The sequence below is a fragment of the Triturus cristatus genome, chromosome 9, assembly GCF_964204655.1.
Source record: "Triturus cristatus chromosome 9, aTriCri1.1, whole genome shotgun sequence".
Taxonomy (NCBI): domain Eukaryota; kingdom Metazoa; phylum Chordata; class Amphibia; order Caudata; family Salamandridae; genus Triturus; species Triturus cristatus.
This window is the reverse complement of record NC_140592.1, coordinates 91856265-91877575: the sequence shown is the minus strand read 5'-3', so window position 1 is coordinate 91877575 and position 21311 is coordinate 91856265. Positions and strand designations below refer to the sequence as shown.

The window sequence follows — 21311 nt, the reverse complement described above, 5'->3', positions numbered from 1 at the left end:
ATCTCAAAATTTGCGATTCCCTATTTTGCGATTGTATTAAAGGAATCGCAAATTGCGATTCCTTAAATGCAATGAAGGAAGCACCCAAGTTGTGCAATTTTGGCTTAAGAAATCACAATTTACCACCAACTTCAGGTTCGTGGTAATTTGCGATTTCTTTAAAAAATGCACTTTTTTTGCATTTTTCAAAGTGCCACGTGGTGCACACACATGCCCTTAAGGGCATGTATGTGCGCCACATGTGCACACATGCATATTTCAGGGGCGAAACAGGGTGTCCTTTTGACACCCTTGAAGTTGCATTCGCAATTTGCGAGTACCTAATGGGTACAAGAAAATTGCGAATGTCTTCCTATTCATTTCTATGGGGCTCTAGGTCCAAAGGAATGAATGGGAAAGTATTCCTTAATTGCGAATCGCAATTTGCGATTCGCAATTAAGGAATATGTTGGAATCGCAATTATTATTGCGATTCCTACATACATAGCATTTTGCGAGTCCTTAATAGCGATTCGCTAAAAATCGCTATTAAGGACTCGCAAAACTGCTTTCATACATATGCCCCCTACTGACTAAAATGTCAGAGTATTAGCAGCAAACCATATTGTCCAAATTTTTGCCAAATAAGCTTAAAGCATCATAAATTGCCCACACAGATCATCATCTCATATAGAATATTTACAGACCACAGAGGGCTCACATTCTGGCCAAACACATACAATGTGATTTTCAGGTCTCCATTGAAAACGCATAAAAATTGTAAAACAAAATCACGGATAATCTCTAGCTACAATAAGAATACTACTGAAAGGAATGCAAGAATCCTGGAACAATGAAATTAAATACTAAAATAAATGTGTGTAATACTGAGGGCTATGAAAAAGTAGCTTTCCACCATTACAAACGTTATACTTTTGGACATGGCATATCCATCCATAGATCGTAGATGTGCAGTCCGAACGGTGAACTAAACAAAAGTAGAAGGTTCTATGGAGCTACATGAATGCTGGGCTCACACATCTAAACACTCTAGTTCATTAATGACCAAGTCTCAGTAGCTTTCATCTGGTTACAACTGTGTGAGCGGGAGTCCCTGCAAATGGACATTACAGCACTGTAACAAGCAAGTGATATTCCTATTGCATGTTGGTTGTTACCTCCAAACAGACATCTTTAAAACTAGAACCCTGTCTTGAACCCAACCCTCTTAATAGCCGCAGCCTGTTACTTGCTAATTTGGTATCAGACGATCCCCCTCCACCCATCCTAGAACAGTAAAAGACTTTTGAAACTATAAGGTGTACCACATTTGTTTTATTGAAAAGAGAGGAGAATGTTACTTATGCTGTAGGCATCCGTTCGTGCATGTAGTGCTGTAGATTCACATGCTGTGCATACTCCTGCCATCTAGCGTTAGACATGGACTTGTGCAACTTTTCTGTTTGAAGAAGTTTTTTCGAGCGACGAGGTTTGGCGACTCCATCTACTGTAGACAATGCGCATGGGCATCTGCAACATAGTTAATTGTTTTTCTTCCTCCCGGCGGGCAAAGACAGATGGAGCATATAGAGACAGAAGAGATGAACATGCCAAATAAAGAATTAAAAGAGTACTTGCAACTGCCCTCAGGTGGCCGGGAGGAGGAATGGCATATGTGAATCTAGTGCACTACATGCTATAAACAGATTCCTCCAGGGTAACATTTTCTGTTCGGGGCATGTGTAGCTGTAGATACAAATGCTGTGCGTAGACTGTAAAGCATTCCTCCCCCAAAAAACAGTGGCTTAGCGTGAGGATGTTGCAGAAGATTGAAAGAGTGCGAGTAACAGCCTGGCCAACTCTAGCTTGTCATCTAGTCAGGACGTCTACACAATAAGGTTTAGTAAAAAAGTGTGAAAAGTGGACCAAGTAGCTGCCTTACAGATGTGAGTTAGTGGTACATTTCCAAGAAAGCCACGGAAACCCCATTTTTATGAGTGGAATGTGGTCTTAGTGGGAAAGGTAGGGGCCTTTTAACTTTGGCATAAAAAGTCTGAATGCACTTGCCAAGTCAACAAGCAATTCCTAACTTGGAAACTGTGAGAAAGTGGCTCTGTATATACTGTTCCTTAATAGGGACAGGGTGTACAGAGTCCACAGACCCCAAGGGTTTAACAGAGGTTAAAGTCAGATATGACCTTACTCTCCAAAGTGGTAGCCTGGTCGAGCAGTAAGGCAGTATCAGAGGACGTGTAAAGCATTTGTTGTACACACTCAGTCAGCAAATAGTTCCACACACTCAATAACTGAACTCTAGGCCAATGGTTTGTATATAAAAAATATATGCTTGTTTTATTTTAGAACCAACACTTGGAATTAAAATATACTTTCTCGACAAGAGATGTTTCATAAAAATACTTTTGTATATGCAATAGACTTTTTAGTAAACAGTTACAAATAGTTGCTGTAGGCAACTCTATTCCTAAACACAATACATTGAGCTCAATGATAAATTCAAATTATATGCAACAGATTACTTTCAGATTACTTTTGTAATTCCAGGCTTGGATCCTAGATCCAGTCCTGGGTCAGTTCTCAGAATCAGCTGTTGAAAGTCGACTTTGGTACTGTACTGATTTTTAACTAATATTTAGCTATTTCAAAAGTGAGCACTTAGAAAATATTTCAGAGCAAACAATCAATGATTCCCTATGGAAGGAAATATAGGTTACAGGTACAGTACGTTATCGTTACTTTTGTAATCCAGGACTGGGTACCTAGACCCAGTACTGGGGTCTTTATCAAAAACAGGTAAGTAATTACGTTTGCAGAAATTGTACGATTTTAAAAGAATATTTCAAGATTGCAGAAATCAACACTTAGAAGAAATTTCACAGAAAAGCAGTCAATGGTTTCCTATGGGAGAAAATTGGGTTACTGGTAAGAATAGATGCGAGTATTCTTCCGAGCTAGTGCTGGGCACCAAGATCCAGCACTGTGAGCCCACCTGAGAACAGGTGAGTTTTTGCGTTTTTGTCGCTCGGCTGATTTTTAGTGAATATTTGAAGATTTGAAAAGTCCACAGACGAAATTTCAAGAAAAAGCCAGTCAATATTACCCTATGTAGAAAATAGAGTTAGCGGTTTTCAGGTAAGTTCTCGACTGGCAAAGGTGAGGTTCTGGGCATAGACTCAGGGGTCCCCCAAGGTCAGATAGGCACAGTTAGTTCACCCTCAGTGGCTCTAGGGCAGCCGGGTGCAGAGAGAGTTTGGCCCAATGTTAGCCTATGAGGAATAGGGGGGCCTGGTTTGGTGGCTGCTGACTAGCAGGCCACGCGGCTGTGGGAGCTGGGCTCCTGGTCACTCACTCAGGGCAAGTGGGGAAGTAGGCTAGTGTAGAGATTGCACTGCCAGGGCCACTCGGGCGGCTGGGTGCAGGGTGCTTTTGAGCAGTCGGGCGCTCAATGGAAATCAATGGGAATGTTCCGGTTAGGAAAAAGGCTGCAAGCTCTGGGACGAGGATGCTTCAGGTGCCACCACCACTTCAAGGGGTAAGTTGGGTAGTTGTAGGTTAGGTGGGTACCCCGGGATTGGGCACAGGAGGCCGCAGGGCGCTGCGTGCAGGGGTGCCTTTTGGTGTCGAGAAATCCTACCCTCTGTTGATCGCGGTTGGGGGGGGAGGGGGCACCTTGTTCTGAGGCTGCAGGCTTCTTCCGGAATGTCGAGGCGGGTCCTTGGGTGCCGGACTCGGGGTCACAGTCGCCGTGGGGTTGTCCTCGGGGTCTTTGTCCACTCCGGCACTGGCCAGGCTTGGCTGGTGCAGAGTGTGCTGGGTTCGCGGTTCCAGGCTGCTGCCAGGGGTTAGAAATAGGTTTCTGAGTAGAGCCTCTACTCATGGGAGTCCCAGGGGCTTAGAGCCAAAAGGTAGCCAGGTCCTCCGGGGTTGGTGAGGTTGCTGGCCATGAGAGATGCCGCGCTGGTGCGGGAGTCGACAGGCCGGTAGGGCTGGGGCCAAAGCAGTTGGTGTCTTCTTCCCTTTTTAGCAGCTGCAGGGCAGGTCTTTGTTCTTCTTGCTCTTCTTGTAGTTTTTGAATCTGGGGAAGGAAGGTTCAGGGTGCCCCTAAATACTAGATTTAGGGGTGTTACAGGTAGGTGAAGGCCAGGGACCAATGGGTCCTGGCCCTGGGGTGGGTACACCCCCTATCCTGCTCCTCTCCTGTGGGAGGGGGGCAGTAGCCTAATCCTGATAGGGCAGGGCCTCCCATCTTCAAGCTGGCGAGAGCCCGGAGATGTGCTTCACCTCGCCTCCCCCACCTGAGGGGTGGGGTGGGCAGGCAGGCTGGCACATCCCCTGTCCTTGTATGGGGTTTCCGGCCAAGCTTCCCGCCAGAGTGGGGGGGTTGCAGTGGCCTGGGGAAACTCCTAGAGGCAGCAGGCCTTTGAAGCTTCCCTTTGCTCATCCTGGGGGAGGAGATCTATCACCTCACCCAGGATGTGCATTGTTGCAGGCCCGGGAGAGCAGGGGCTCTCCCACCCAGGGGTCCAGCAACGTGTCTGCTGTGAGGCAGCCTGGGCAGCCTCAGAACAGACGTGGATTGTAGGTTAGTTGTAGGAGGGCATCTCTAAGATGCCCTCTGGGGTGCTTGGTACATTAAATCTCACACTGGCATCAGTGTGGGTTTAATGTGCTGAGAAGTTTGATACCAAACTTCCCAGTCTTTAGTGTTGCCATTATGGTGCTGTGGAGCTCGTGTTGGACGAGCTCTCAGCATCATGTATTCTGAAATGGCAGCACTGCACTTACAGTGCCCGGGAATGAACCTGGGTACTGTAGGGGCACAGGCCTCCTGCTCCTGTGCCCACACCATGGACATAAGGCACCCAGCCAGAGGGGTGACTGACATATGTCTTGGCAGTGTGGGTGTTGGGCATGGCACACAGATGTGTGCCATGTCGACTCTTCATTTTGTCCTGCACCCAGACACTCAGCCTGCAAAGGCAGTGTGTGTGTGTGTGTGTAAGGGTACAGGGCCCCTAAGGGTGGCACAATCAGTGCTGCAGCCCTTAAGGGTCTTCCCTGGTCACAAGGCCCTGGGTACCTAGGGTACCATTTACTAGGGGCTGACATGTGGCCAGGGTTTGCCAATTGGGAGTTTGTGTGTTTCAAGGAAGGAACATAGGCCCTGGGCACCTGATTGGCAGGAGTCCAGGGTACACTCCGTAAAAGTACATTCAGCAATTTAGCAAAAAGTGGGGCATACCATGCAAGAAAGAGGGCACTTTCTCACAGAAACGGCCTTCCCTTTGTGTGTCTCACAACAGGCCATGAAAAGTTGTTATGGATAGAACAAAACAGTTTCATAAGAGACAACACATTAACGCCCGTTTGACATCTAAAGTATGCAAGGCACCATCACCATGGGTAGGTATTGGAGGGACCCTTGATTAGAGTAGAGGGTTTCTAGAAAGAAATCAGCCTTTTCAGGTTGACCTGCATCTTCAACCTCATGAAAAGCTGCTGCCCTGTGTAGTACTTCATGGTATGAGGTCGTGTTATCAGGGAAGATGGTTTGGCCAGGTACAAATCTGGGTCACAGTGTCAACTGGTAATCATCCCAAGGGTCTGGAGCCTGGAGGATCATATGGCTGGTCATTGGTCGCAGGGCAATCTTGGACTGCTCCCAACCACTGAATAATGAGATCCCTGAATGCAAAGGAGGGTGATGATGGTGATGGTGACAACAATGATGATGGCCAGGCACTGATAGAGTGGTGCCAAAGCTGATTGGACATCAACTTCGAAAGATCGAGAGCCACCTCAAAAGTAAGTCTCCTCTTGTGAGGGACGGAGTCATTGGGTGGCTGGGCAGGCTTAGCCATAATCCGGCCCACGTCAGATTGAATACAAATCCTCTGCTGGCCGGCGTGGAGGCGTTCTGGAAGCAGTTGCAGGATGGGCTGGTTGTTTTCCCCAGATGGTGGCCTTAATAGAGCCACAGTAGGTAATACTCTGAATTTGAGTCTGAACTAAAGTATGGGACACTATGACAGTCAAGCAGCAAAGGTGGAGCAAATGCGCATATCTGACAGATAAATCTGAAGGCTCCGAGTGTCATGTGACAATATCTCAAAAAGCGTCAAGTGGCTTCTTTGCATAGAACAGTTAGCTACGCTCATGGTGCATCATACATTGCACGCTAGAAAGAAAAAAACACAGGGCACAGACAAAAACACCATGTTACTCACCCTGTAAGCATCTATTTGTAGCGTGTAGTGCACCAGATTCACAAGCTACGCATACTCCTCTCTGCAAATTGTTTTTCCTTGAGGAAGTTTCATGATCAGCGTCATGAGTCCTGTCTCCCCCCCTCGAGGCATGTGGAATGCTTTGCTCCTTCGGTTTGTTTTCCCCTTACCATGAATGGAGTGAGGATATAGTCTGCTTAGTAAGTATGGATTTTGTCACCATCCAATACCTGCTAGGGAGGCAGGAGGGTGAATGTGAATCTGCAGCACTACAGACTACGAACAGATGCTTACAGGGAAAGTAACAGGATTCATTCGTAGCACGTGTTGGCTTCAGATGCACATGCTATGCATAGACTGTAAAGCAGTACCCCTCAATGCTGTGACTTTAGGCACGAGATGGCGCGGTTGTTTGAAATAACGCTTGAAGGACTGTTTGTTCAACTAGAGCTTGTTGTCTTGATTGAACATCCAAACAATAATGCTTTGTGAAAGTGTGGGGGCTTATCCATGTTGCCGCTTTGCAAATGTCATTCAGAGGGATATTTCCTACAAAGGCCATGGCTGCTCCTGTTTTTTCTTCTTGAATGAGCTCTTGGAACAGTAGCTAGTTTTTTTTTGTTTTTGCATAACATAATAGATACATTTAATAAGCCATCTTGCTCTATCGGTTTTGCATATAGCCAATTGGATTTAAAAATGAAACAAGAGCAGTTTTGTTTTTCTAAAGGGTTTAGTATGTTCCACGTAGTAAATAAGTGCCCCTTTAACGTATAGTGTATGTAAAGCACATTCTGCAATAGTTTGTGGTTTCAGAAAGAAAACTGGTAACTCCAAGGTTTGATTCAAGTGGAAAGGAGAAATGACCTTGGGTAAAAATGTCAGGTTAGTGCGTAAACCTGTGGTACTCACAGTGCGATCCTGGGGCCGCATGCAGCCCTCCTGACCTTCCCATGCAGCTCTCAGCTAAATGACTGCACTGGGCTGCTGTTTAATTCAGAAAGAACTAGCATTCAAAAAGATGCTAAATAAAAAGTAAAGCTTGTATTTACAGGCTAACTGAAGTAAAAGAAAAGAAGCAAATAAGGTGCCATGCAAAACGTAACTTTAGGAACTCGTTCATTTTTCAATATATCTTGCAACAAACGTGTAACGATATGGTAAAATCTTTTCAGAATCCAAAAAGTGTATTTCATTAACATGCAGAAGAGTTACACGTTAGAACATCTGAATAGATATGTGCATTCAGAAGTATTTTATTTAAATCTGACCATTTAAAAATGTGTAGAAATATTCATTCCTCCTTACACCCCGACACAATGCCAATAGTGATCTAAGAGGCACGTCAGCTGCAACGTGGAACCCTCTGGGTGGTCAGGGTTATTATACATGGACAAATTCATAGTTTATTAAAATCAGATGCAAGAGGTTTGTACAGCTCATATCCTGAACTCATGTATTTCAAGGTGCTCGTATATGTCTTAATGAGGAAAAAGGAGTCCAAGTGAAATTAGGCAATTGACGTTCGGTCAAGTGGGGAAACCGGGATTGAGCCTAGATTTTCAGGTTTCACATTATTAAATTGAATTCAAATGAAATGAATTTGCACAATCATGTTGCTTCCTTTTTACACCTGTATCTCCCAAGGTAGTGATAGCAAGCAGAAAAAGGCTTACCCCCCAAGGTGTGGAACTGGGTAGCAATTCAGATACAGAATAAAATAGTATTGTCAAATCTATGACTCTTCTAGAGACAAGGGACTTAATTTAGAGGTAAGTATGGAAAGAAAGCCTTAAATAAGTAACTCCATGACTCAATGACCACACCATATCTGGTTTGCTTCCCATGGGCCCACCTTCACGTCCCACAAAGCCACACTCCCACCGTGCTGCCATTAATGCGCCCCTGGTGCACACCACAGACCATAGTTTGTGGCCCCTAGGGTAATGTTTGCGAGTACCCATGGCGTAAATGCACTTTGTCTGAGAACACTTGAAAGTAAGATTCTTCAATTGCGATTGCATATATTTCGCTAGACCTTCGTAAAGATCTATGGATATGATGAAAGCTACTTTCCATGCTAAGAATTGTATTTGGCAATTATGTAGTGGCTCAAATGGTGGCCCCATAAGCTGTGTTAAGCCAATGTTAAGATTCCATGCTGGTATTGGAGGTTACGTCGTGGAATGACTCATTAATCATTCCATGAAGGCTTTGATTACAAGAACGCCGAAAAGTGACTGGTGTTTCCGGATCTGTAGATATGCTGCTATAACCGCTAAATGTAGGCGTATCGAGGTGTATGCCAACTGTTACTTTTGCAAGCGAAACAGGCAATATATTAATTGTTGTTCTGTTGGGGAAGATGTGCGGTGTTGTACAGTAATGAACAAAACGCTTTTATGTTGCTGCATAGCAAGCCCTTGTAGTAGGTCTACGTGCTTCTTTGACAATTGCAATAAATTTGTCAGGTAGATTGAGGTATCCAAATTCCAGTCAGCCAGATTGCAAGATTGAGCTGTTGAGGACTGTGATGTCCCACCCTGCCCTTGGTGCATGTGAGAAGATTTGGATGATTGGGTAGCTTCTCGTGAGGTTGTACGGAGAGCACTGGCCTGCTGTTTACTTCAGAAAGAACTAGCATTTAAAAAGATATTAAATAAACGATAAAGCTTTTATTTACAGGCTAACTGAATTAAAAGAAAAGAAGCAAATAAGGTGCCCTGCAAAACAGGTCTTGCGTTGTGTACCATGGTTGAGGAACTCAGATGGGTGCGATAAAAATTTAAGTTATTGAAGTCTGTGAGTTTCCTGACCACAGAAGTTATGAGTGGGAGAGGAAGAAAAGCATACGCAAATATCCAAGATTAGTTCAGCTATAGAGCATTGCCCTTGGATTGTGGGTGTGGATGTCTGGACGCAAAGCTTTGGCATTTTGTTTTCTCTTTTGTTGCAAACAGGTCTGTTGTGGGGGTTCCCCACCCCTGGAAGTAGGTTTGTGTAATAACGTGCTGTGTATTTCTCAGTCGTGAACTGGCTGGTGCGTACTGCTGAGGAGCTCTGAAATGGAGTTGTCCTCCCCTGGAATGTATGGGGCTAAGAGGTGGATGTTGTGACTGTCGCCCATTTCCATATCTTGGGTGCCAATTGGGATAATTGTATGGAATGGGTTCCGCCCTATTTCTGAATGTAATACATTGCAGTCATATTGACTGTGCATAGGAGGACGGTTTTCCCTGCTATGTTGTGAAATCGCTTTGAGAGCCAGTAGTTCTAACATGTGTGGAACCGGTTGTTGAGCTGTCCAGTGTCCCTGAACCACAATGTCCTTCAAATGAGCTCCCCCCTCTCAGATGCATCAGTTGACACTTACCTGCAGGATAGGATCCTTGATGGCTCTCCCTGCTAAAATGTTTTGAAACCTGCAGGATAGGATCCTTGATGGCTCTCCCTGCTAAAATGTTTTGACTGTTCCACCACAATAGAGCTTATGAACCTTGGGTGAAATCGACACTAGATTTTCCATGATCCCTCCCGCTTGTGACCACTGAGATGCTAAACTCTCCTGGAGGGGTCTCATGTGTAGGAGGGCATGAGGCACTATTGCTATGCAAGATGCCTTCCTTCCTAGTACACACATTATTGTTTTGACTGGTAGGTGATTATGTAGCTGAAACAGATCCAGTTAGTTCAGGAGATTGAGAACCCTTTGAGGATTGGTTAAGCTATCCCCAATATGGTATTTAGTATTGACCCCAGATAAGGTTGCATTTGCGATGGTTGGAGATGTGATTTTGTCACATTAATTGAGAAACCCAATTGATGTACTGATAAACATAGGTTCTTGTTTGGACTCCATTTAGCCAATCGTCGAGGTAGGGAAACACATGAATGCTTTCTCTTCTTACTTTTGCTGCTACTACTGCTCTGCATTTTGTGAATGCCCTTGGGGCTGTTATTCCAAAGGGAAGTCCTTTGAATTGATAATGCATCCAATTATCACAAACCACAAGAATTTTGTGTGTAGGATGGATTGGAATGTGGAAGTAAGCATCCTTCTAGTGCAGTCATGAAGTTGCCTGTTTGAAGTAGTGGTATCACATCTTGTAATGTGACCATATGAAAATGTTCTGATAGCTTCTAGCGATCGAGTGGCCGCAGATCCAGAATGGGTCTTAGGATTCAATGTTTCTTTGGTATTCGAAAATAAACGGAGTACGCTCCTTTGGTTTGATACTTGTCTGGGACTATTTCGATGGCCCCTTTTTGTAGTAATACCTTTACTACTTCTTTGAGCAGGAGGTAGATGCTGTGGATTTAAGACCTGCTTTTTTGGTGGATTATTTGGTGGTTGTTGAAGTAGTTCTAGGCAATAACCTTGTCTGACAATATCTAAGACCCTTTGGTCCGATGTAATATTTTGTCACAACTGATGGAACTGTTGTAGCCTTACCCAGACTGGTGTGGGGGGTAGTGTGAGCAAGTCATTTTGCTGGGGGTGGAGGTGCCCTTGCTGGGGAGGACTCTCCCTCTATTAATTTTGTAGCCTTCACGATAATACCCACGCCCTTGCGGATGGTATTGCTGCGGTTGATGCCGATAGGTATTATTTTCTATGGTAGAGTCTTTTGCAGCTCCCCTACCTAGGTACCTCAGAAAGGGCTGTATTTGTTTTGTGATTTGTAAGGCACCCATTTATTTGTCGGTGTCCTTTGTTTTTTCTCCAAGCTGAGCGTCTACAGCTGGTCCACAGAGGTGTTCCCCATCGAAGTGGATATTTAAAATATGTTGCCCTACTTTGGGTTTGAACTCAGAAATGCACAGGCACGTATGTCTTCTGAGCACGATAGATATGATTATGCCCCTAGTAGTGGTGTCTGCTCTCTCCAAGGCATATTTGATGGTAGTGCTTGAAATGAGTTTACCCTCGTTGACTAGATCTTCCCCCCGCCTTTTATACTCTTCTGGAAGAGGTTGCATGAGCTCCTGCATTTCATTCCAATTTACTTTGTTGTAACGTGATTCAGGCCCACAAAGTTAGCAATTCTCCAATGATTAGCATGGCCGGTGGCAACCCTTTTACCAACTGCATTAATCCTTTTACTCTCCCTATCTGGAGGCAGTGCCTTGTGCAGCCGGCCTTTTTCTAGCAGTGGTGACCACAAGGGAGTCTGCAGGGGGGATGCCTTCAAATGTAGATTAGGTCAGATGGCAACAATCTATATTTTTTTCTCTATTTGTGGCATTAGTACACCTCCTTGGAAACATTAAGAATGGATCCAATCAATCATCTGATTTGTCGTTTTTTGGGTAGGTTGTGTGGTGTAAATTCTGCAGAGCTGCGATGCAATCCATCCGAGCCCAATGGTGGAAAAAAAACTTTGTAATAAACAAAGCGTTCAATATGCGCAATGCCTCGAAGGGGAAAAGAGATGACGCACGATGCCGATCATAGAATTTCCTCAAGGAAAAACTTGCAGAGTCCGGGCCCAACATAAGATGGCAGGAATATGCATGGCAGATGAATCGGCAGCCAGCACATGCTAAGAATATTATTTTAAATGATTCTCAGCTGATGTAGACAATATTTGATGATCCTCTTGATCTGTGCTTGAAGGCAAGTTTTTCATAAAGAAGAAATTCTTGGTTATGAACCACTTACTGGAGAACAATGAATATTTTAATTAGTGCTGAAAAGCAATGTTACCTATTCTAAGCCCATAAAAAAAAGAGCAGTTGAATATTCACTCTACAACAGCATTGGGATGAAAACACTATGTAAACCATCTATGGAGAATAAACATCAGAAATTATCTTTTTCTTGACGCAAACACGGAGGAATAATATTGACATCTATAAAGAGTATCTGCTATCCCTGCTGAGGAAATGTGGCTTTGAAGACTGACACACACAGGTGTGCAAAGTGATGTAATGAAGTGAAACAGAAAATAGCCTGTCTAGTAAAGTCTTGCGAAACAGAAGAAAATCATTAGCATCCTATCGGGAAAGGGAAGTGTGGTGTTTTCACAAACCTAAGTTTCAGAGAAAGAGGGCATCCGTCACATAGCCAGATGATTGAAACAGAGGTCCCATTAGATGATTGGAAGCGGATGCAAAAAGACTATATAGGGTTTGATGTGCAACAGTCTGCTTAGAAGGAGTAGAGCGGTACAAAAGGGGGTGGTGATGGACGGAGCATCAGAACCAATCAAACACTCACACCCAGTCAACAGATCTGGGTTTGATCCATCACCGTTCTTTAGCCCACTCTGCCACCCCAGTTCAGACATGGCCATATGCAAATCAGTCTGACCCTGTGCCTCATGGGAACAGTCCAGCCCAAACTGCCAAGCCATGCCTTCCCTGGACCGGAAACAAGCTTCCTAGGACCGGTTTCTGGCATTTCAGCCGTCTTCAGCCAGGCTCGCTTGAATCCAGTGGCAAAGTGAGCAAGGGACTCACGCCTGAGCATACCCTGCCAACTCATGGCGAACAAAGCGGTACAAAAGAAGGAGTAGAGCAGCAGCATTTTCAGTGACTTGGAGCTACAGTATGTGGCGTTTTTGGTGGCCACGGTAAGAAGAAATTACAGTAGTCCAGCCATGACATAATGGTAGTTGGAGACCAAGTATTGCACAGGAAGCAGAATAAGAATCTTCCAGGGTGTTTATGATAAAAAAGCAAGTTATTATCTTACTTGCATTTACTCTAGAAGATATCGCATCGTCTTCAATGAACCAGAGCAGGCTGCTGAAGCAGTGTAGAGGATTGTGGAACTTCTCTCTTGTCTTCCAATCAGGTGATCAGGATCTTGAAGGGTTTGCACATATAAGGAACTCTGTCTTCTTTGAGTTAGGTCAATGACCTTTGTTTCATCCAGATGGCAATAGGTACTAGACCGATTGAAAAGGAGTTGAACGATGGACAGAGATCCCTCCATGCATATTGTAAACTGGTAATATCTGCATTGGCCTCGAAGATACTGAAGAAACAAATTAGTGATCTGGGAGAGGCTACCTAGATATTGAACAAAATGGGCCTTCAAGCAGAGCCCTGGGGATCCGACAAATGAAATCTGAGAGGATTTGAACGAGGCAACACAAAAGCATGATTTCTTGGAGTCAAGTGCATTAGGAAGGATTGCAGCCAGTCTAGCAGCTTATAACGCATTCTAACTCTTGAAAGCCAATCCAACAGAATGGGTTAAGAAACTGCTTTATGCAGCAGAGAGAAGAATGACAAAGGTTTTAGCTGCGCCTTCATCCAGAACAGTTTCAGTACCATGGAGGAGGCAAACCCCTGCGTGTGTGGAATCAATAACATGACGAGATTCCATAAAGGAGTCACTCGCCACCATCAGAGATTCTAACAGGCAAAGGGAGAAAGGAGATAGAGTTGAAATTATAAAGGATTGATTACGTAGGCTGAATGCGTCTTAAGTAGAACTGCGAAAACTTTGTTCAAATGCAGAAATTTCCCCTCCTACAACTGACTGATTGCACAATGCGACAAGGAGTGCCTCAAGGATGATAAGTGTTTAAGGCTGAAAGTTAAAGTAAAAATAACCAATTTACAACATGCAGATGCTGTCCCCCTGTTCTCTGCAGATACCTGGTTTGTTAGTTTGGCTGGTTGGTTGATCAATGTCGACAGTGAGTTGTCCAATTTTCACCACCAATTTATTTTATGGAAGACGGATCTCTCAAAGTATGTCTGAATCGTAAGTACACACCCAAAACCCTTGCATCTCCCACTCTTTAGCATTCTACTGTGTGTGTATATATATCATGGTCCAGTACTACAACAGTTCATTTCGACTTACTTGTCTTATAATGCGGGAAGTTGATGCAAACTCACTGCGGTGCTTCTCTATAGCCTCCTTGGAAGCCTGGTTGATCGAAGCAACCGGAAACGAGACGACTGGATAAACCTAGTTTGTAAAAAGAAGATAAGTTGTCTTGTAAAGAGAGTGAGCAACAAACAAACCTGTAATGAAAATAAATGCTCTTTCTGTTCAGTAACACATTCAACACATTTTAAATTGAAGCTCATGTCACAAAAATTTGATCAAATGCCACTACATAACATTGTGTGCCTTGACTTGTGTGATCGCTACTCCCCAAGTTTATTACTGTTGAATTCTGAAATTAAAAAGCCTCAGAGCTAGCAGGTGCTGGAAAGCTGCTTCCTAAGACGAACGGTCACTGAAAAGGATGATTAGCTTTTCACTCCTTTTATTTACACTTTCCATCCTCGAAAAATCTATTTTTCGTGATTGATCGTAAAATGTTTAATGCGCTGCTGAGGTCAAATACTGAAAGAAGGAATTTATCTGCATGCTACCTACGCATTATAACAACTCAGAAGTAGCACTGATACAAATTTACGTTAAGAGCTGTGCATGCAAGAAATTAAAAGCTGCTAATTGATGCATTAATTCGCACATTACACATCCACACTCGTACATTATCTGCAACAAGAAGATGGGAAGTACCAAGAGACCAATGATTTGACTGGGTCCTCAGGTGATTTTGTTTGCCATGTATTATAAGGAATAAAATAAGCCCAACCAATTGCTAAAAAGGATATGGCAAGTCACCCCTACTGGAAAGAAAGTCTTCTGCTTAGCTTTTGGAAGGGTTGCCACCACCCTACCTTTGCACAATTTCTGGACGGTTTTGCATTATAGGATTGGTAATCCTTGTGCATCACGTTTTGGAACTAGATCTGGACGCCAATGGGACACATAAGTTGTACCCCATTCTGAGTAACCCAGTGACCCATTAACCTAGGCTAAGTGGTGAATGATGGAAAATGCCTGTTTTTCGAGAGAAAGCAAAAAGGGACTGCTTGGCCTAGCTGCTCCCGCCTATAAAACGTTCTTTCAGTTATCCATAGTGGAGGGTCCTGGCCTTCATCACGTCTGGGACATTGTTGAAGGTTGCCTGTGGCACGCGATATTTGGGTTTACATGTATGCCCCCTGGATTCCATTTGTGCTGCACAAGATGTTGGTCTAGGTGACGGGCTTGTCTCGCATTGTCCCTGTGGGACATTCCAACCTGCACACACACTGCTGGACGCTTCTTTCCAAACCTGGTGTGCATGCTGGATGGAAAGAAAGACATCTCCAAGCCTTTGATTTGCTTGCAAGGGTAAAGCTCACCCGCAACCCGCATCATTTGGTGTGGCTACTTCCCATGACACCAGGATCAGAGCAAGACTCAGAGAAGCTCATCCACATCATATCTAAGCCAGTCAGAACTGGGTTTAATGCAGATACTGGGCAGGAGCCTATCAAAACCAGGCCAGAGGCGGTCACATAAACCTCCACCAGGACTTTGAGGGACCACAACTTTAAAACAAGTAGAGGGACAAAGCATTGCACCCACTCAGTCAGTGCTGGGTTCATTCATGGCTATCTGGACACAGGAGACATATGCACCAATTCAGAACCAGAAGAAAGAATCGGGAGCAGAACCTCTGCTAGAGTCCTACTCTCCCTCAAGCCAGACTGGCTTAAGTCTGAAAAACCATACGGGTTTACTAGGCTTCTAGGACAAGAAAGATTTAGTTGCTAGCAAAGCAGCTAGACGGAACCTGCTAGGATGAAGATCATAAGACCAAGATGACTGGAACGATTTGACTGAGTGCAGACAGACTGAGAAACTGGCCATGAGCTCGTCCCAGTACAGGTTCTCAGAAGCAAAAAGGATATTCAGGCGGAGGAGCTCCACCATTGTCTTTGTAGATCAGAAAGGAGGAGCCTCTTGCTTCCGATCCATCCAGTGCAAAGTCCCTACTCGCCTATTTTAAGGCTCTGAGCGGTCAAGAGACATTCTATCTACACAACCCTATGCAGCGTCCAGTTCTACTGACTGGAGGAGACTCCATTTCAGAAACGAATAGTTTACCTGTCGGTGTAGTGTTGCATCAACATGTAATCAGGAGAGGGGGGACAAGAGAGCTGGTTGTTTAAAGAGGTCCTGTTCTAATGCTCCCGGGGGTCTACGTAGGAAAAGACAGGTAAGAGCAGTTCCTCTAAATGGCCAATTTGGAAAAGATCGTGATGATTTTACTGTTGAATCTGATCTGGGAAGGGAAAATTAAATTTCAGATCTTGTTGCCCTCACACACCTGTTAGGGTGTCAACTTCATCATTGGGCGCTCCTCGTCGGACCGGCGCTGCAATGTCCAACGGGCCTGGTGGCATCTTTAGCGGAGATCTTTTGATCTGAGAACGCCGTTTTGTGTGAAGACCATGTGTATGACTGTGGAGGGTAATAGCTCCTAAGAATGTGGGGATTCGGAAAAACTAAAATAGACCCTGGCCCCTCAGTAATTTTAATTAGGTTAAGTAGGGCTGGGACTAGGTAAAACCAGGGAGGCTACTCAGGTGATTCTAGGTATCAGGGTAGCCTATAGTTGACAGGGGTCAACATGTTTCGTGTCATGGATGCTCAAACTCGAGCGACACTTCTTCAGGACCGTGGGACCAATTATAAGTACATATACCACAATTTCTTATAACGGGGTACTTCAGGTCAACCGCCTAAACAGAGGGAGACAAAAAGTAGAGGACAAGCAGAAGCCACCCATTAGCAGCTTAGTCAAGAGATAAGGGTCCAAACGTCATGGTGAGGTGTCAATTATCTCCTTTGGACCCTTATCTCTTGACTAAGCTGCTAATGGGTGGCTTCTGCTTGTCCTCTACTTTTTGTCTCCCTCTGTTTAGGCGGAGCCATCTATTCTGTACCATATTTAGGTTCAGCTTTACATGTGGTTGACCTTAAGTACCCCGTTATAAGAAATTGTGGTATATGTACTTATAATTGGTCCCACGGTCCTGAAGAAGTGTCGCTCGAGTTTGAGCATCCATGACACGAAACATGTTGACCCCTGTCAACTATAGGCTACCCTGATACCTAGAATCACCTGAGTAGCCTCCCTGGTTTTACCTAGTCCCAGCCCTACTTAACCTAATTAAAATTACTGAGGGGCCAGGGTCTATTTTAGTTTTTCCGAATCCCCACATTCTTAGGAGCTATTACCCTCCACAGTCATACACATGGTCTTCACACAAAACGGCGTTCTCAGATCAAAAGATCTCCGCTAAAGATGCCACCAGGCCCGTTGGACATTGCAGCGCCGGTCCGACGAGGAGCGCCCAATGATGAAGCATGACACCCTAACAGGAGTGTGAGGGCAACAAGATCTGAAATTTAATTTTCCCTTCCCAGATCAGATTCAACAGTAAAATCATCACGATCTTTTCCAAATTGGCCATTTAGAGGAACTGCTCTTACCTGTCTTTTCCGGTGTAGTGTTGCAGCCTGAAAAAGTTTCTAGATTCACTATGCTGTGCACTATTCCGCCATCTAGTGGCTGGGTCCGGAATTGTAGTATTTTTTCTCTTTTTTGCTGTTGGTGGGCTTCGACGACGTAGTACCATTTGGTGCCCTTCTGCGACATCGACGGACTTCCTCCAGAAGCCCCCACCTTTGGTAGCCATTTTCAGATTTATTTTTTGTTGTCTTTTGTTTGTATTCGTCCTCCTTATGGTTATCTTCCTTTGGCGGAGGAGGGTGGGTTCGCTAGTGAATCCAGAAAAGTCTTCAAGCTGCAAAACTACACCAACTGGTAAGAAACTATTTGTTCAGCAGCGTGAATCTTTTCTGGATTCACAATGCTGTGCATAGACTTTGTAGCGGTTTGCTAGTCGTGTGGTGGCTGGGTGGAAGATGAACTTTGGTTTGTAAATAAATGCTGTAAGACCCTTTGTCCTACTTGTGCTTTCTTGTTCATTTGAACGTCCACACAATGCTTTGTGAATGTGTGTACACAAGACCATATTGCAGCCATGCAAATGTCCTGAATTGGAGTGTTAGCAAGAAATGCAATTGTTGCTCCTTTCTTTGTTGAATGCGCCCTTGCGCTTCTTGTAAAGTTTGTCCTGCATGCATGCGACACAGTTGTATAACTTATGTCATCCATCTTGCAATTGGAATTTTAGTTACAGGTCTCCCCAGAAAACGTTTTGCAAAGGATACAAATAATTGTTTTGTTTTCCTGTATTCTTTAGTCTTTTCCATGTAATACAGGACTGCTCTTCTTGCGTCGTGTGTGTAAAGCTCTTTCTGCTTTGTCCTTTGGATTTTGCAAGAAACTTGGTATCTGTATACTTTTATTTATGTGGGATTTAAATACCACCTTTGGCATGAATTGTGGATCTGTCCTCATGACAAATCTGTTACCATGTATTTGAAAGTAGGGTTCCTGTAGTGTTAGTGCCTGTAGTTCGCTAACTCTCCGTAGTGATGTTATTGCCACTAGAAATGCTGTTTTTATTGTAAGCATTTGCAGCATTGCTTTGTGCAGTGGTTCGAAAGGTGCCTTCATTAATTGTGCCAGAACAATGTTTAGATCCCATGTTGGTGCTGGTATTCTTTTTGGTGGTGCAATTCTTTTTGCCCCTTCCAGGAATCATTTGACCACACGTGAGGTGAAGAAGCTCTTCCCTGCTTCCCCTCTTGTGTACACGACAATTGCAGTTATGTGTACCTTTAGTGATGTAAAGCACAAATTACTTTGCAGTAAATGTGTGAGGTATTTCAGCACTGTTCTTTCTCTAGCAATTTTTGCTGACAGACCTTTAAGACACCATTGTGTGCATCTTTTCCATTTAGCTGTGTAACATTTTCTTGTTGTCGGTTTTCTAGCTTCTCTTAGAACAGCCATTGTGCTTTCAGGTAGTTTGAGATGTTCGAATTTTAAGTCTTCAGGAGCCATGCTGCTAGGCCTAAGCTCTCTGGTTCTGGGTGAAGTACTTTCACCGTTTTGCACTATTCGCAAATCTTTTCTCTTTGGGATTCTGAGCATTGCCCCTGTGAAATTTCCATTAGTTCGGAGAACTAGGTCTGTCTGTCATTGTGGTGCTATGAGAATCATGGTCATCTTGCGGATTCTGCATTTGTTGATCACCTTGTTCAGTAATGGTATAGGGGGAAAAGCGTATGCAAATATCCCTGACCAGTCTATCCATAGCGCATTCCCTAGGGACAGTTTGCAGGGTCGCCTGGATGCGAAGTTTAGGCATTTTGCATTCTGGGGTGTTGCAAATAGGTCTATCGGCAGGGTTCCCAATTTGTTGAGAAAATTTTCTGCACTTCTGTTTGATTCAGATCCCACTTGTGGGATGCTGCTGTTTGTCTGCTCAGCCCGTCTTCTTCTAGATGGTCCTTCCCTGGTAGGTGTATTGCCAAAATACCTATTCCTTTTGAAATTGTCCATCTCCACATCTGCTGCGCTAGATTCGAGAGTGCTACAGAGTGAGTCGCTCCTTGTTTGCTTATGTAAAACATAGTTGCAGTGTTGTCTATTTTTATCAACACCTTTTTCCTGTATAGCTCTTTCTGAAAGGCTTTTAAGGCTAAGAACACGGTTTTCCGTTCCAAGATATTGATGTGCTTCACCGCATCTTATGGTGGCCATAATCCCCTTTTTTTTTTAGATTGCCCAGGCGTGCCCCCCCATCCAATTAGGGACGCATCTGTTGCTATGGTCACTGTTGGAGGTGTGAAAGATCTCCCCTGTGCTATATGTGCTCTGTTCCACCATGCCATCTCCTGATGAACCTCGTTTGTGACAACCACTAGATCCTCCCAACTCCCTGTAGCTTGTGACCATTGTGATTGGAGCCATTCTTGAAAAGGTCTCATGTGCAGACAGATATTGGGAAATAAGTGAATGCCATTTCCATTTCAAATACTTTATTCAACACTTAAGTTGTAAAAGTGACATAAAAACAATGTACACATGATTCCAATACAGATTTACATTTAAAAATGAATGTTATAAAATAGCATATAATAAAATTATCAGTACGCAAGGATACATTGATAAACCAGCCCACATGATATATCAATCCAGTCCGTTGCCTAGTAAAGAATCATTTTGGCATTTAATCAGTTTAGACCGAATTGCCCAAGCCCACTTAATATATTTTGACATTGCAATAGTAATGGTCGGGTTTGGGTCGGTAGACAAGATTCTCATAGCTACCTCATATCTTCGGATACCCATCAATCGGCAAACAGGTAGTACCCATTTCTTACGTGGAATAGTGTACAACGGGCAGAAAAGGACAAAGTGACTTATAGATTCAATCTTGTCCAAACACTTTGGACACCTGTTTTCAGACCCCACTGCCCAATGGGATGTAAATGAGCGCACCGGGAGTCTTCCTATCCTAAACTGGAAAAAAAAATTACGATCAGACGGTACTTCAATTAAGCCCCAATATGGTTCCAGTCTGACATCAACCTTGAATTCCAGAAATCTACCGGTTAGAGTAGATGAACACCCCTTAGCAAATAATTCTAGGGCAATCATCTCCCAATATCTCATTTTCAGGGAGTCTTTAAAGGGGAAAACTGCATTGGAAGGGTCATCCCATAGATCTCTCAGCCCCAAGCGATATAATAGTAATTTTACTGATCTCAGCCATTCAATCTTATGGGAAGTATCTTTTTCTTTAATTTCCTTTAGGCCCATTGCATAGTGACCAAGCTCATCAGTTGTCCATACCCTACACCAGTATAGCAAGGGACGCAGATATGCTACGTCTTGCAAGGGTTTTAAGCCAAGATCACAAAAAGGGGTATCAAGGGAGTGCTCTGAGGAACGCCAACAGCTTTCCGAATAAACTCCTTTTCCATGGTATTTAGACGCTGTGGATTTCTACCATATCCCCACAACTCAGACCCATACAGAGCCGAACTACGGATCTTCATCTTATAGATCTCTAAAAATGGCTCCATTGGTTGAGACTGCGAGGTTTTAAAACGTTTCAATAACATACCAGTCTGTTGTTGGAGTTTCAATAACGAAAGATCTATATGGTTATTCCAATACATATTTTTCTGCAGAGTTACTCCCAGATATGTAAATGCATCTACCTGCTCTAGTGGGGATCCATTCACTAAAATTACGCCTTTAAATGGCCTATACATTTTGTTGGGTCTAGGGCCCGTAAGCACCATGAACTTGGTCTTTGCGACATTGATTTCTAGTCCACGCAATAGGCAAA

The 21311-nt window shown here is 44.0% G+C and overlaps 1 protein-coding gene across 1 annotated transcript in view; it reads right to left on the bottom strand.

Annotated features, from left to right (window-relative positions):
• The window catches only part of LOC146797465 (protein SSUH2 homolog), a 219989-nt gene that overhangs the window by 5686 nt on the left and 192992 nt on the right, over positions 1 to 21311 (bottom strand). The window contains exon 12 of the mRNA XM_085624491.1: positions 14047 to 14154. Coding sequence (XP_085480617.1) covers positions 14047 to 14154 — 108 coding nt within the window. The remainder of the gene's footprint in view (positions 1 to 14046; positions 14155 to 21311) is intronic.